Here is a 14,674-nt window from a genome sequence, read left to right as displayed (position 1 = left end):
TAAAGGCCTTATTGGGTTCGAGGACTAGTAGTGGAGTGGATTCCAGCCGGTCAAGTTCGATAGGTTCGAACCGTTCATGGGTCAGAAAACTTGGACCCAGAAACTGGAAATATTTGCAAGGATCAATTGCGATATCAGCAATTGCAAGTACAATCGTTGGATACACGCATTATAATTGTTATTTGTTTTTGCAAGTAAGATAAAGTGACAACCTTATTAATAGTGTAAGAGAAGAGAACAATGTGAGAGAACGAGAATATGTGGAGTGTTAAAGGGCACAAAGGAAACATGTTCAATTTTGAAGTGCAACCTATCATACAAGTGTGACATATATCATATTTCAGATTATAGATCACAAGTGTAGTTTGTTGAATAAGTAGGGCACGATCACATGTATGTATGCAAGCTTCACATAACTCGTCAGGAAAAAAGAAATAACAGGAGAGAATCTGAGTATGGAATAATTGCTTAAGCTGCATGTTGTTGTTTCGAGACAACCTTCTGTGTCATATAACAATGAACAAGGAAGAGTATACAGGAAAGGAATTGCGACAATGGCAAATCATAATCCACCAGACAAATAAATAAACTAAAATAAACAACAATGAGATACTAAACTGTTTCTACATAATCCCCTTGTTAAACAACTACTTTAACATATGCGACAAGTTTGAACCAGAACAAGAAATGCTAGCGTCAACCTGTTTTGCTCATTTAATGTGCCATGGGGCACCCAATTTTGCGGAGTACTAAAAGCTGAATCTTGCGTCTTTCTGACTTATTGCGGTGTTACACATAGATTACATGAACTGCAAAAACTGTTTCCAGTTCCCTGGTTGCACTGTGCAAAATGTCATCAGCTTCCTAATGATCGACCAAAACGATACAAGTTATTTACCATAGTATGCACTGGAGAGTATTTTCTTCCCGTAAGGATGACTACGGAGTGCCACCTCATGGGGCCTAATGGCCTCACTCAAAGTGGCTCGAAGTGGCCCCTGCTCAAGAAGAAAATCGGTACCACATCAGAAATAGAAAAGGAGAAGGCTGTAGTGAAATAAAGTTTTAACTTTTTCAACCTTGCATGCTCTAAGAGCTGATTGGATAACATAATTCCCAAAAGCATCCTGCAAGATATGGTGGAAATAAGGATCACTGATCAATTCCCAAACTATGTTGACACGTCTGTCATTCCCTGCGTGTTTCAAGCACTTCTCCACCACATTGCTACTATATTTTTGTACGGACAAGGTTCCATAATGAAAGTCCAATTGATCTAGTATTCCAGCAGTTGCCCATGGGATCTCTTGAATGAGAATATATTGCACTACATAATTGCTACAAAAATTAAAAGGAAGAAAGCATTAATAGGTATATACATCCGAGGCAATATTCTCTAAAATGTATCCAACTTGGAAGGCTCAACAATTAGAGGTAATTTTCAGATTTATGACCAAAAGAAATGTTGGACTAATATATGATAATACCATAGGCATGAATATGAAAAGCATTATCTGAGCAAATCGCAGACATTTTTTTTAAATGTGTAAAAGATGGACAAAAGAATATAATATCATCAAGTATAGAAAGCATTGTAAAACAAATTAAGGGAATTAAGGAGTATACCCGTAAGGGTCCTGAGAAAGATCACAAGCTTCATGTGTCATATTGGATATTAGTCGGAACTTCTGCTCTGTATTCAGATCAGAGATGCATTTCTGAAGCACACAACAACCATGGCGATCCCTTGCTAACTCAATGCCGTTAGCAACTACAGCTTCAAAAAGTAACTACATGGAAAAATTATTAACACCCATAGTAATTGGTAGTAGAAAAGAACCATAAAAATCTTAAAAGTAGTTGAATGAAGACTATTGTAGCTTACTAGTATTACAAACATCAAAATGATCAGCTTCCACATATAGAAATATTAAATTGATCACTTGAACAAAAGAGAGTCAAGGTTGATTGGATAATTTTGAAGCAACTAAGAACATAAAAAATAAGGCAGTGGATTAGATCTCCAGTTAGTCAATAAACAAATAATGATACTTGCCAACCAACAAATACCATGAACATCACAGTATTCACACAAATTCCTTGAACTGCGGGAAAATGATTTTGCCAAACAATGGGCATATGCTGGAAGTTCAACTGTGCCAAAACATGTGGATCAACATGTAAGCATGTCACTGACATGGTACATACTGACAACAATAAAACCCTTAGTTCAAAAGATAGTTCTGATGATTGTCTAACGGTCTTCTAGATGTTTTGCTTATATTTTTCTACATCTCCAGAAATCTACATTCCTGAAATACTAGATCATCAGATCTAGTATGAGAAAGTTCAAGATTTGGAAAGTGATATATATTCTTAATAACTATCCATATTGCAGTTGGAGGAGACGCATAGCAACTGAGTTAATTCAGTGTTTTTTGCCTTGCTACCAATATGACATACTTGTCGGTCTAGATAATACATGGATTAATTGCAAATTAACTGTCATCATGCTTTGGGCTAACCAAACGAACATTACTTTCAAACAAGAGCTGGATCTATAATTAACAAGTTGAGAAATAGTCTAGAGCAAGGTTTGTCGTGTCATGGTATATCGCCCAGTAAGAGCGATACGCGCCGATTCAACAGTGGACCGATATGTGAACCACCCTGAAACAAAAACGAAGGGGCGGTTTAATTGTTGGAGTGGCATGACATGTTACTGTGCTGGATTAGAGAAGAAATGGCACAGAAGCAGCAAGCATCATCCATTCCACACGATGTTGTGCACATAGTAGTCATGTACCATTAATGTGCTAGGTGTTATATGCTACATATCAGTATAGTGTTTGAATCCAACTAATGCACTTTGTTGACATAATAAAGCTGGAATACACGAGCTTGCATTAGCAGTGGCTGCAGCTGGAAGACAAAAATCATTGCAGAATTGAGATCAATGGAAATTAGCCTAAACGATGTCATAACACTTCCAGCAAAGTTTTGAGGTCTTTGTAGATCTTGGACGATGGCAAAAGTCCAAGCTTTTTGGACAATTCCTTGGATGAATATCAAAGCAGCTTACAAACTGAATGAAAGAGTAATGCTCTAAGCCTTCATGAAAGATGTCTTATAAATTTCTGTTAACTTTCTTTTTCACCGAACATCACACAGAAATAGAGCATATAATAAAGGTATGAATTGAGACTTCAAAGTAACAATTTCCAATTATCAACTGATCAAACTTTGGGTCAGGTCAATCCTACAATTCATAGATGGAAGAGAAATATTTTCCCAGACAGTCAGGGCCTGCTATCTTAGAAGAGGCAGGGCTAACATCTTTGGGGCTCAGACTACCTCCATCCTTCTCCATTCACCACAGATCACCATATTAGACAACAAGAATAGGCTTGATGTAAGAAGCTGTATTCCCAAGGGACAAATAATAACAAAAATTGCAGTACTAATTATTCACATCTCATTGAACATGCTTTAATTCTCAGGTATGCCCAGTGCATGAGGCCTAAAGTTAATGTAATTAGCATTACCTTCTTAGATAAAGAGACTATTTGTGTGACTCTAATCTTTGTAATCCAAGTCGTAAAGCAACGACCTTACCATTGTACCAAGCCACATGCTTTGGTTTTAAGGCATTGTAAAATATTCCAAACTAACAGACAATGGTAAACAAGATGGATATTATAATAATATCTTTCTAATTTGAAGTTCATCATCCACAAAAAAATATCATATTAAAAGCCATGTATAGCGTCCGAAGTGCCAACCAAGGAATCTAAAAGATGAAAATGGGAAACATCCATGCTCCCATATGTAATTAACAAACATATGCAACTAGACACTTACTCATGGTACATTTCACATGTCTTGGCATGATAGAGGTGACAAATGTTGTCAGTCTCTTGCCATTAACATGGAAGTGTGAGTAACAATACACTATTGGCATGACTAATACTATATATAAATATTCATAATCCACCAAGGATAAGCACACAGTTGACATCCAAATTATCTATGACTCATTTGTCATAATCGCCTAAAAGCAACAAACATATCAGACATTTAATATTATAGTAGAGTTTCATTTTCTTGTGATATTTGTATTTCGTAGTCTATAGTCATAAAATTTCTATCATATGAAATATTTTACTTTCAACAATTAGACTGGTGATGTACCAGACTCACTTACCAAAGGTTGAGGATTCAAAATCTTATCCGATATATTTTTTGAATACGTTAGCTAGATTAGTTGGTAAAAACTTTGACAATTTATTGCATGATCCTAGGCTTAAATCCCACCTTCACCACTTACCTTTCACCAAAAAAAAAAAAGAAAAAACTTTACTTTCCTAAATTTTTAGTTCATCTATTCAATAAGGGGTTGTTTCACTAAAATGGATGGATTAAATAAATTATTTTGGAGTATCCTATCCTTCTTCTATGTTATATTCCCTTTAGATATAGGACTATTCCTGTTAGGTTTTGTTTCAACTACTTATTTTTCAGATTCACAGTGAACGTCAAACAGAACAAATCCTGAACTGACCTCATTTGCATTCTAAAATCACAAAAAAAGAACAATTATTACGTTGTATAGATATCAAAAGATCTATGTAGCATAAAATGGGGAATGTAGAAGGATAACATCATTGTATTGTATACCTTTTCAAGACATGTAACTATGACTCTTTTAACATTTCTAATATAAAAAATAATATCAATTCCTTTGCAATTTAAAAATAGAACTGTACAGAAACAAAAGAGAAGACAAAAAAGAAAATTAACTAAATAAAAGTTTCTTGCCTCTTTGTGTTCATCAGGTAGGTGTTGCAGGCAGCGCTGTGCAACGTGGCTACCATTGTTGTTCTTTATCAATGACACAATGTATGGTCTTAGAGTGGAGACGATCAAGGAATACTGCTCTGGAGTTTTGATAGTTTCAATTATCTTTTGTATGACACGAGTCCTGCAGTTGGTAGTAGAAAACAACAGGGTCACAGAAAAAGGAACTATAGATATAGGATAAAGTTTAACAGCCTCAAATTACAAATAAGAAACATACCCATGCTGATTGCACGATATCTGAAAGAGTTCGCTATCTCTATCAGAAATTTTACGAAGTAACTTTGTAATTTGGTCCTCATTACAAACTTTGATCAGCTTTTGGATAAGATAGTTCCCAAAAATATCAGTCATCAGTTCAACAACATGATCAATGATCTCAACAAAGATCTTATAAATATCTTCATAATTTCCTTCCTCAAATATCTTTTGCAAGAAGCGGCAACCATTTTGATCCTTAGCTAATATATGTATTTGTCCAATTACATTGTCAAGTGAACAATATTTTAGATATGGTGAATTCAGATCATATTTGTCATCAGCAATATTGGAAAACGAACCACGGCTTCTCTGAACACCCAAGTAGGGGATTCCATCACACCGAACAAGACCACTGTTAACGTAATTAAAAGATACCTCCCTCCTAGAGTTGCCACCATGTTCTGGAAATTGATTATTTCCCATAGAACCAGATTTAAGCGTTTGTCGAGAATTCACTCCATGAGACATTGTCAACTTTTTTCTGGGAAATGTTTGTTTACTGAATCTGTTTGAAACATTATATCCACCATAATCTGTGCCAGGAAAATATAAACCACAAGAAGATGGTAACTTCTGTGCTTGAGGAATTAGACAGCTCTGCAGTTGGCTAGAAAATTCATTAAGGTGGTTTCTACTGGCATCACCGCTCAGCAAAGAGGGATCCAACTGATTATATCTCCTGTTACCCACAATTTCATCCTCATAATATGATTGTGATGCATTCCCCAACGGCGGCTCAGTTTCCGAGTTTCTCCTTCTTTGAATATGCACTTCTAGATGATGATTATTAGGCTGTTGTAGGTAATGAGGGTGGCTTCTATAGTTTCTCTCATTCTCCATTCCGTACCACGCTATATTGGAGTTTCTTAGATGCTGATTAGGTGTATAAGCATGGGATGGTGCATCCATGTAATACTGATGCTGGAATGATGAAGCCGGAAATTTAATCCCCTCAGCCAGAACACCAGGAAGGACATAAGTCTGCATATCTGCCTTTACAGGGATAACAGCAGAGTGGCCTTGGAAGCTTGGCCATTGTTCTCTACGACCATCCAATACACTCGGTACTTGGCTCCTTGAGTCATGAAAATTGGGCTTCAGGGATCTTACATCATGATGTCCATCTACTATCCTACATTGTTTATTAGGCGCATTCTTAATGATGAAAGCAGAGTAACCTTGCGATTCTGGATTGGGCAGACAGTCCCCATTTAGCATGCCAGGTGACGGAACCCTTTCTGTAGAATCCAGTCCAGAAAAACACTTGTCCAGGTATGCTGTTTGATTGCCATCCAATGATAAAGCATGACTAACTGAACTTTGATTGTGCTCCAAAAATGTATTACTTGAATTAGATGCAATCCTATCCTGAAAACTCATAACCTGGAATGCTGAAGTCAGCGACTGATCATCTGGCAAGCTTGATGCATCCTGATCGACATTCACAGTCAATGTTCCATGGTAGTCATGAGAATCGTCCTTCTGATCTGATGGTGCCTTAGACATGGTGAAGTTGTCGTCCGAAGAGATGAAATCATAATCTTTCCAAGCCTGAAGATTACTGAATGGGTCACGTAAGTAACTTGAAGCAGAAGACCTCCTAACTTCAAATAAGGAGATTGGTTCAAAGCCTTGAATAGATTCTCTGGTGCAAGTATATCCTGTAGTAGCATCTGGTGTCTCTTCAAGAATCTTGTCAAACTCATGACAATCTTCATTGGTTGCTCCTGCTTCCATATCGGAACCGAAAGGAGTTTGATTTCTCCAATGCGTACAAAGTAAAGTCTGCACTTGTGCAGTTGCGGAACAGGAAATAACTCCTCTCACTAATGCAGAACCAGAACTCCTGCTACACTGGAACAAAGATGTGTCCAGATAAAGAAATCCTAACTACAAAGTAAAGCAGAGCACATCTTACATTGATAGAGAAAACATTCATCATCCATCTGTCAGAACCATGGTCAAGTATTATTAAACAATTCAGAAGAATATTCCAATGCAAACAAATGCTAGAACAGCAACAGATGATAACCAGTCGATTGCAAAATCTAACCAAATCCCTAAATCTCTGTTTCACAAATTTCTAGATGTTGGAAAAAAATAACATGTGCATAAATCTACTTCTCAACACAATAATGCTGCAGAACGTTAGTTTAGAAAGGTTCACATATGAAGAAAGAGGTGTGAATAAGAACGTTGCAACATTTAGTCCAACTCATATACAATCCCGCAGCAAAACAATAATCTAACACAAAATTGAGTTTGAACTCGGTAACCCCCATCACATCCGATCAAATGCACGAGAATCGCAGCGACCCCTAAAACCCTGATCACCCGCTAGGATAAAGAAAAGAAAATATAAATCCAAACTTTCGACGACGAAACCAAGAACACAGATGAAAAAGAAAAGATCCGACTCAGATCAGAACAAAAGAACACAGCGAACAGGGGCAAGAAACGCTCAGATAAGCAGATAGCACATCGATCAGGGCATAAGAAAGGGGGCGACGAGAGAATAAGGCGAAGCGTTACCAAGCCATCGCCTCGGAGGGAATTCCAAGAGCGAACGAGATCGAGAGACGGGTTTGAGTGCTTAATAGGGACGGGAAGAGACGGGATTGGGGAGAAGAAGCGGCGTGGCGGAGGACGAGAGGTGATAAAGGTGGGGTTTTTGTTCAATGGAGCAGCGAAGTAATCTCCTCTTCCCCTTCGCCTACTCCTTTCCAAATCCTATCGACTCCTACGTGGGCAGTGACCGAGTAAGAGAAAGAGGAAGGCAGAGCACATAGTATGCATGTGCATGCATGCTTGCATGGGTTTCTTGGGTTTTGGTTTGTGTTTGTGGAGGCATCCTATATTCTCTTTTTATTTCATCAGAAATAATATACATATATATATAATTAAGCATATGATTAGAATATAATTAATTAATTAATTAATTAATTAATCAATCTGAAATAATGGAATATAATAATCCAATCTTAAAGCCTTCTAACAATATTGTTCCAACCTGGCAGCTGGGTGAGGTTAGATGCTTGCCGGTGTGTGTCCCTCAACATGCTCTATGTGAACAAGATGGGTGCATTAATGGGTAGTCAAAGGACAGTGAGAAGCAAGCCATGCATCCTACGTATATGATGGCGTTACTTCTTTTAGGTTCCTTCCTTGCTCACTACTTTGGTTGTATGTGAGGATCAAAGAAAGGAAGGGCCTCATGTGCATGCATGACAACCGCAGTAAATTATCTACTAACAAGAAATAAAAAATAAATATGAGATTCGATTGTAATATTATGTTATCAACTTATATATTCGACTTTCGATCGAACAATAATATTTTGAGCTCTTAAATTTTTGATGAGTGTATCTTGAAATTTGACCACAAGATAGGGAAGATGTTGGCTTAATTAATTGCTATGATGTCATGTACTTGTTGTGTATGTTTCAATTACAATAAACTAATTCATGGTCAGTGGTGATTTAAGAAAGGAAAATACTATGCAATTAACAAGCAATGAGGATGGAAAAGAGAACAGGGGACCATGAGAATTGATCTTACTTGGACCTCAATGTCTAACTTCTTGGAAAGAGTGGGTACAAAGAGAAAGTGCAGGGAATAAAGATGGGTATTTCATTACTTGCTTTACAATGACTAGAGAGAGAGAGAGAGAGAGAGAGAGAGATCATTTAAGGAGAGACAGAGTATGTTAATTTTCTCACGAGAATAAGTAACTTGACATTGAAGGCACTTAATGTACAATAATGAAGCTGGTGGTCTTTATAGCAGTAGTTGCTGAAGGATGAAATGGCTGGAAGGATTCAAAATAGATGCAAATATAATTCAATTACTTGTTTCATAAAAGGTGAGACAGAAGCAATTGTTGCATTCAGGGGACCATTTCACTTTACATAATAGCAATAGGTTCTGATCTATTCAAAACAGAACTATAATTTGCTTATAATTTTCTACTATCAAATTTCAAAAGAGAGTTTTTTTGGTAAAATTGTATACAGAAGTTCTAAAAGTTAAATTGACTACAATCAAATTTCTAACAAAAACTATGTTTTTTCTAATAAAAAGCAATCAAATTGGCTTCCCTCCTAAATTTTCTTAGTATTGTTTTCTGAAAGAGAAATGGTAGTTCATATAAATATTGTCAGAGTATAAATGTATGCTTCAAAATCCACCTTTATGATATAATGCAGATGATTTTTACATGTACAAGGTCAAGCAATCTGTCAAAGTAACAATTCAATTGTGTTTAACACTTCTGAGGTCAATCTGAAATCCCATGATAATTTTTAGAAGAATTATTATATATTTTTAAATTTTTTGATCAAACTGAGTTCAGTCTAATCATCAAAATAATTTAGCTTCTTTTTATATATATATATATCTCACTATTTGAGGTCTTCATTGCTCTTGAAGGCCAGACACTTTGTGGGTCCAAGTTGGAGCCACTGCTGCAGCCTTCTGATCAATAGCATAATTCTGAAGGACCATAAAAGTCAATGACCAAATACAAAGTCCACTGGTGAGAATATTTTGTCAAATGTGTTGGTATCTTGGTTGATTTAGTCTCATCATGCCTCTGACTTGTTCCTGAATGTTTATGTTGACTCATGCCATATAAATATTTAGCATTGTCAACAAATATATATATTCTGTGACAACAGAAAGATTGTCACATGAGATTCTATTTCTGTGAGAAAGATTGTATCTTAAAACAGTGTAGTTAAGAGATGAGCAGAAGATCATCCTAAACATCCAATTGTTAGACCAAGATTGACAACATAATTGAGCTGTAACAAAGTGCAATCATTTACTTTCCTTTTATCAGATTAGCATCCACTGATTTCTGATTTCTGATGAAGTTAGATTCAACTTCTATTTCGGAGGATTTGATTTTGAGAATCCAATCAAATTAAGTATCCTTATATATGACCTATAATTTTGCAATAGAGAAAATTACGAGAGAGATTTAGAGATCGAGGAATTAGCAGATCGATTGACACAGTGAAGTGAATAAGATATTCACTTTTGATGTATCTTATATTTTATCCTCTGTTTCTCAATTTGGTTGATAGGGTCAATTACATTATGATAGATTATGAATGATATATGGAGGAAAATTTCAATCAATGTAGAATCTGTCCAACGGAAATCGAACGTATGCTTCGACAATCTTGGCTACATCTTCTGATCGAAGATACGGTTCGAAAATTTTGGCTAAATCTTCTGAAAAATCACGGAGATCAAGGACTTCAAATTTGCATCAGAAACTTAATACAGAGACAACGATCTCCTGGAGAAGTCTTCCTTCTCTTGTGCTGATCGGAGTTGATGTTGAGATGATGAAGGAATGGCACGGCAATCCGCAGTTCGACGTCTTACTGCAGAATCTGAGGAGAAAAAGAAGCAAGATCGCAAGGTACGTTTGAGACCGCAAGCCATGCTTTTGCGTTGTCGTTGTTTGTCTCGTTCGCTGCACCGATTTCGATCCCATTTCTGTCAGTTCGGCGTCGACAAAATCTGCTCGAGACGACAGGGAATGGCCTGATCTCCCCAAGGACATCGTCGACATCATCGTGATGCGTCTGTCGACGAAGGACTACGCCCGGTTCGCTTCCGTGTGCAGGAGCTGGCGGCCCTGCATGCACCCCGACGCCCGCCCGATGTGCCTCATGCTGCTCCGCTGGAGCGACGGGGCATGCAACGTGTTCGATCCCTCCTCGCGCCGGAGGATCAACTACGACGCCGAGTTCCCCGAGCTCGCTCGATCTCAGATCCTCTACTGCAGGGACGGGTGGCTGCTGCTCAAGCGCTGGGCCACCGACAAGCTCTTCTTCTTCCACCTCGGCACGAGATCGCGCTCGAACGTGCCTTATCACCCCCGCATGACGCCTCGCCTCGCCGCCTTCTCGTCGCCGCCGTTGTCCGGGGACTGCGTGGTTGTCGTCCTCGACGACCTCTGCAGAATCTTCACCTGGCGGTCGTTCGACTCGGAGTGGCGACTCCACGGGACGAGGATCAAGTACAAGTCGAACCTCGTGCCGTGCGGCCGCCACTTCCATTGCCTCTGCCAAGACGGGCAGCTGGGCACCCTCGACGCAGCCGACAAGAAGTGGTCCGTCCGCGACATGCCGGCGGCCAGGGAGCTGATGTTGTCGGAGGGGACAGAAGCCGGCCGGCATTACCTTGCCGAGTTCGACGGAGGCCTCTACATGGTCTTCGTCAGTGCGCGACGAAGGCACGTGAGGGTGTTCAAGATGCGCCGGGCGGGGGCCACGGAGGAGATCGAGATGTTGGGGAACCGGACGATCTACATCAGTGCGGGGGCGGCGCACATGGCGATGGCTCCGTCGAAGGAGATGGGCAACAGGATCTACTTCCCCACGCGAGGCTCGTCTAGGGGATCGATACACTACTATTGCATGGTGAAGCGGAGGTATAGTTACAGTGTAGATTTTGTGATGCCGAGGAAGCTACATGAACTGTATGAGAGTAACATCGAGCGTGTTTGGATTGATGTCGGGTGGAAAAGTCCAAAGGAATTCGAGCAGTTTGGGAGATGAACTTTCCGAGTAAGTGTTTAATTTGATTAGTTGATGATCGATCTGACACTTCATGAATCTTAGCTATGATAAAACCTATTAATCTTCTCCGATCTTTTGTTCATCCCGTGGAACCAGAGAGGAAGAACCTCGAGCACATAAACACGTCCAAGAACAGTGCTCTGCAAAACACAGGCAGAATACATGGAGCTAATAAACAGAGCATATGAATCTGTTTTTTGGACACAAACAATATGCAAATACAAAATATAAAGACATCAGAAAACACAAAGAAAAAGCAGATAATACACGACGACAAAGGTCTGGGAATCACAGTCTGCTAGTAGAGATTATGAGCAGATAAATCATGTATAATTCAGTCTCTTGACAATGGAAGCCATATACTTCCCCTGGTACTCAGCAAGAGCGAGCTCCACTTCGGTAGGTTTCCTCGTGCCATCTCCAGCAAAAGTACCAGCACCATATGGAGAACCACCTCTGAGTTCATCCATCTTGAACATATCAGCTCCGAAGGTGTATCCAACAGGAACGAAGAGCATTCCATGATGTGCCAATTGGGTGATTGCAGTCCAACTGTCCAAATTAAAATGATAAACAAATGTATCGTATTAGACACAGATTAACATTCAAAGTGTATCAGACAGAAACGAATGGGAGAGATGATCTTACGCAGTGGTTTCTTGCCCTCCTCCTTGTGTCCCAGTGCTCACGAAGAGTCCGGCAGGCTTCCCTGCGAGCTTCTGCTCCCTCCATAGCTGTCCAGTAGAATCAAAGAATGCCTTGATCTGAGCTGCCATGCACCCATACCTCGTCGGAAACCCGAACAGTATCCCATCTGCGTCGGCCAGCTCTGAGGCAGCTATCACTGGAATTGCTGGATCCTTGGGAGGAGCAAGCATCTTCTCCAAGACGTCCGATGGGAGGGTCTCTGCAACACGATACAGGACACCCTCCACACCTTCGGTGCCATCCACCCCCTTCTTAATCTGCTTTGCGAGGGCCTCAACGTGGCCGTACATGGAGTAGAACACGATGAAGATCTTGAGCTTGCGCTCCACGGCCAGCGGCGGTACAGCAGGTTCGACGATCTCTGCACTGCCTTCGGTCTTCTCCTGGGCGGGGACGTGAGCGTTGCTCTCAACGGTGGTTGCTTTATCTGAGGCTATCCCTGGCCCTCGCTGCCGCCTCTTGCTCTGGAAGCAACCTCCTCCTTTCCCCATTTGTCCCTAATCTCCCGTTAATAGTAGCAGAACTCCAGTTCTTGTATGATTGCTTCTTCCAATTACACGAAATTGCTTCTTTCCAAGTTCAAGAATTCTATTTTTCTTGTAGATTTCGACCCGTAGCGATCCAATTTGCCTCAGCACTCCTAGAAAAAGAGAACACCCGATCGATATCCAACAGAGGGCCTCAAATCTACTCAGGGAAAAGAAAAAAGAACGTAAAATGTTCTTATTTCGACCGATAGACACTGAATCTACTCGATTCAGCTGTCGACGGGGAAAAATTCTCACCTCGAGCGAAAACGCAAACCGAAACAAAAACCAAAGAAGAACGCTTTCGAGGAGATATTCAACTCAGACAAAGCTAATCGAATTTTGATCGGGATGGAAGAAAAGGGGTCTCAGTGATATAAATCCTTTCAAAGCGGAAACAAATCCTGCTGATTCTATGCATATCGATCGGAAAATGGCTTCTATACTCGATTCTTACCCCAAGATTTCCATGGGGGAGGTGCCGCCACGACCTCCCGCGGCGGTCCGAGATGCGAATCGCGTCGGGCTTCCTTCGGTCGTCCTCTAACCACCGTCTTGCTTGAAGTGTTGGAGCTCCTCGCACCGCTGTCTTGTTGACCTTCCAGAAGGTTTGACGACGGGGATACTATGCCACTGACCACCGTCGACAGGATCGACTGCCGGGACTGCGTACGATACATGAAATTAGCCGATGATCAAACGAAACGTGTTCATTTTCTGGTTTGGCAAAGATGCCGCTGGCGTCAGCTTTTCTGGTCGGGTCCGGTTGGAACAATCTGTCCCCATCTCAATCCATCCGATCTCATCACGTGTTGTGATTCCTTTTTACCTCGAGTGGTTGCGAACTTTGGAAATTAAAACAGTTTTTGAAAGTATTTTTATATTCGATTTATTAACTAAATTTGGTCTTTTTGTTCTGAAACGGATGCAAAGGAAACAATAAAGGAAATGTTTGTGTGATTCGTTTCTTGCTTGAAGTGGTTTCGTACATTGAAAATTAAAAATAATTTTTGGAAGTGTTTTTATGCTTAGATCAATTAATTAAGAAACGAATCATAAAATATTTTTATAATTTCTTTTTTGCCTGAAGTAGTTTCGAACTTTGGAAATTAAAAATATTTTTTTATGTTTAGATTAATTAATCGAATTGGGCCTTTCCATTCTGTCATGGTGTCGAGGGAAACAAGAAAGTACTTTTGTGATTCTTTTTTACTATTAGTGATTTCGAAGTTTAGAAATTAGAAACTATTTTCGAAAGTGTTTTTATGTTTAGATCAATTAACTGAATTGGCCTTTTCGTTTTGTCGTGCTGAGGGAAAGGAGAAACAGATTAAAAAGTGTTTTTATGATTTGTTTTTGCCTGAATGGTTTCGTAACTTCAAAAATTGAAAACAGTTTTCGGAAGTATTTTTTATTTACAGTAATTAATAAATTGGGCCTTTTCGTTCTGTCACGGGTGTCCAGGGAAATGAGAAACGGGTCAGGAAGTGTTTTTGTAATTCCTTTTTGTATGAAGTGGTTTCGAACTTTGAAAATTAAGAATGATTTCCGAAAGTGTTTTTGTGTTTACATCGATTAACTGAATGGGACCTTTTCATTCTATCTCGAAATATTTTTATTATTATTTTTTGCCTGAAGTGGTTTCGAACTTTGAAAATTAAAAAACAGTTTCCGGAAGTATTTTTGTGTTTAGATCAATTAACTGAATTGGGTATTTTCGTTCTA

The 14,674-nt window shown here is 39.4% G+C and overlaps 3 protein-coding genes across 4 annotated transcripts; 1 reads left to right on the top strand and 2 right to left on the bottom strand.

Moving 5' to 3' along the window:
• Positions 1–488: 488 nt before the first annotated feature.
• LOC135631471 (pumilio homolog 3-like) lies at positions 489–7,872 on the bottom strand. The gene is made up of 6 exons (XM_065139176.1): positions 7,651–7,872; positions 5,078–7,064; positions 4,819–4,981; positions 1,627–1,790; positions 1,080–1,338; positions 489–998 (listed from the first exon to the last, which is right to left on the bottom strand). Exons 2-6 carry the CDS (start codon positions 6,853–6,855, stop codon positions 891–893), a joined length of 2,472 nt encoding a protein of 823 aa, XP_064995248.1. The 5' UTR covers positions 6,856–7,064; positions 7,651–7,872; the 3' UTR covers positions 489–890.
• Positions 7,873–10,253: 2,381 nt separating this feature from the next.
• LOC135631563 (F-box/kelch-repeat protein At1g57790-like) lies at positions 10,254–11,693 on the top strand. The gene is made up of 2 exons (XM_065139295.1): positions 10,254–10,549; positions 10,634–11,693. Exons 1-2 carry the CDS (start codon positions 10,470–10,472, stop codon positions 11,691–11,693), a joined length of 1,140 nt encoding a protein of 379 aa, XP_064995367.1. The 5' UTR covers positions 10,254–10,469.
• Positions 11,694–11,883: 190 nt separating this feature from the next.
• Positions 11,884–13,558, bottom strand: LOC135630784 (probable NAD(P)H dehydrogenase (quinone) FQR1-like 1). Of its 2 annotated transcripts, none has more exons than XM_065137962.1 (3): positions 13,407–13,558; positions 12,363–13,062; positions 11,884–12,266 (listed from the first exon to the last, which is right to left on the bottom strand). In XM_065137962.1, the coding sequence occupies exons 2-3, from the start codon at positions 12,911–12,913 to the stop codon at positions 12,038–12,040; spliced, it is 780 nt and encodes a 259-aa protein (XP_064994034.1). In that variant the 5' UTR covers positions 12,914–13,062; positions 13,407–13,558; the 3' UTR covers positions 11,884–12,037. The 2 variants fall into 2 exon arrangements, with proteins under 2 accessions (XP_064994034.1, XP_064994035.1); XM_065137963.1 differs by lacking the exon at positions 13,407–13,558 and adding an exon at positions 13,208–13,356.
• Between the last annotated feature and the right edge of the window lie 1,116 nt (positions 13,559–14,674).

The sequence above is a fragment of the Musa acuminata genome, chromosome BXJ3-2, assembly GCF_036884655.1.
Source record: "Musa acuminata AAA Group cultivar baxijiao chromosome BXJ3-2, Cavendish_Baxijiao_AAA, whole genome shotgun sequence".
Classification (NCBI taxonomy): domain Eukaryota; kingdom Viridiplantae; phylum Streptophyta; class Magnoliopsida; order Zingiberales; family Musaceae; genus Musa; species Musa acuminata.
Note: the sequence above shows the minus strand (reverse complement) of the source record. Positions and strands in the feature narration are given on the sequence as shown.

Bases quoted from the DNA above. Each gene is read 5' to 3' on its own strand.
- LOC135631471 (XM_065139176.1), bottom strand. From the start codon at position 6,855: ATGGAAGCAGGAGCAACCAATGAAGATTGTCATGAGTTTGACAAGATT. The intron at 1,791-4,818 runs GCAAGAAACTTT...TTTTCCATGTAG, and splicing joins TACCTGATGAACACAAAGAG to TTACTTTTTGAAGCTGTAGT. The intron at 1,339-1,626 runs GTATACTCCTTA...TAATTTTTGTAG, and splicing joins CTTTCTCAGGACCCTTACGG to CAATTATGTAGTGCAATATA.
- LOC135631563 (XM_065139295.1), top strand. From the start codon at position 10,470: ATGATGAAGGAATGGCACGGCAATCCGCAGTTCGACGTCTTACTGCAG. The intron at 10,550-10,633 runs GTACGTTTGAGA...CATTTCTGTCAG, and splicing joins AAAAGAAGCAAGATCGCAAG to TTCGGCGTCGACAAAATCTG.
- LOC135630784 (XM_065137962.1), bottom strand. From the start codon at position 12,913: ATGGGGAAAGGAGGAGGTTGCTTCCAGAGCAAGAGGCGGCAGCGAGGG. The intron at 12,267-12,362 runs GTAAGATCATCT...TAATTTGGACAG, and splicing joins GGAGGGCAAGAAACCACTGC to TTGGACTGCAATCACCCAAT.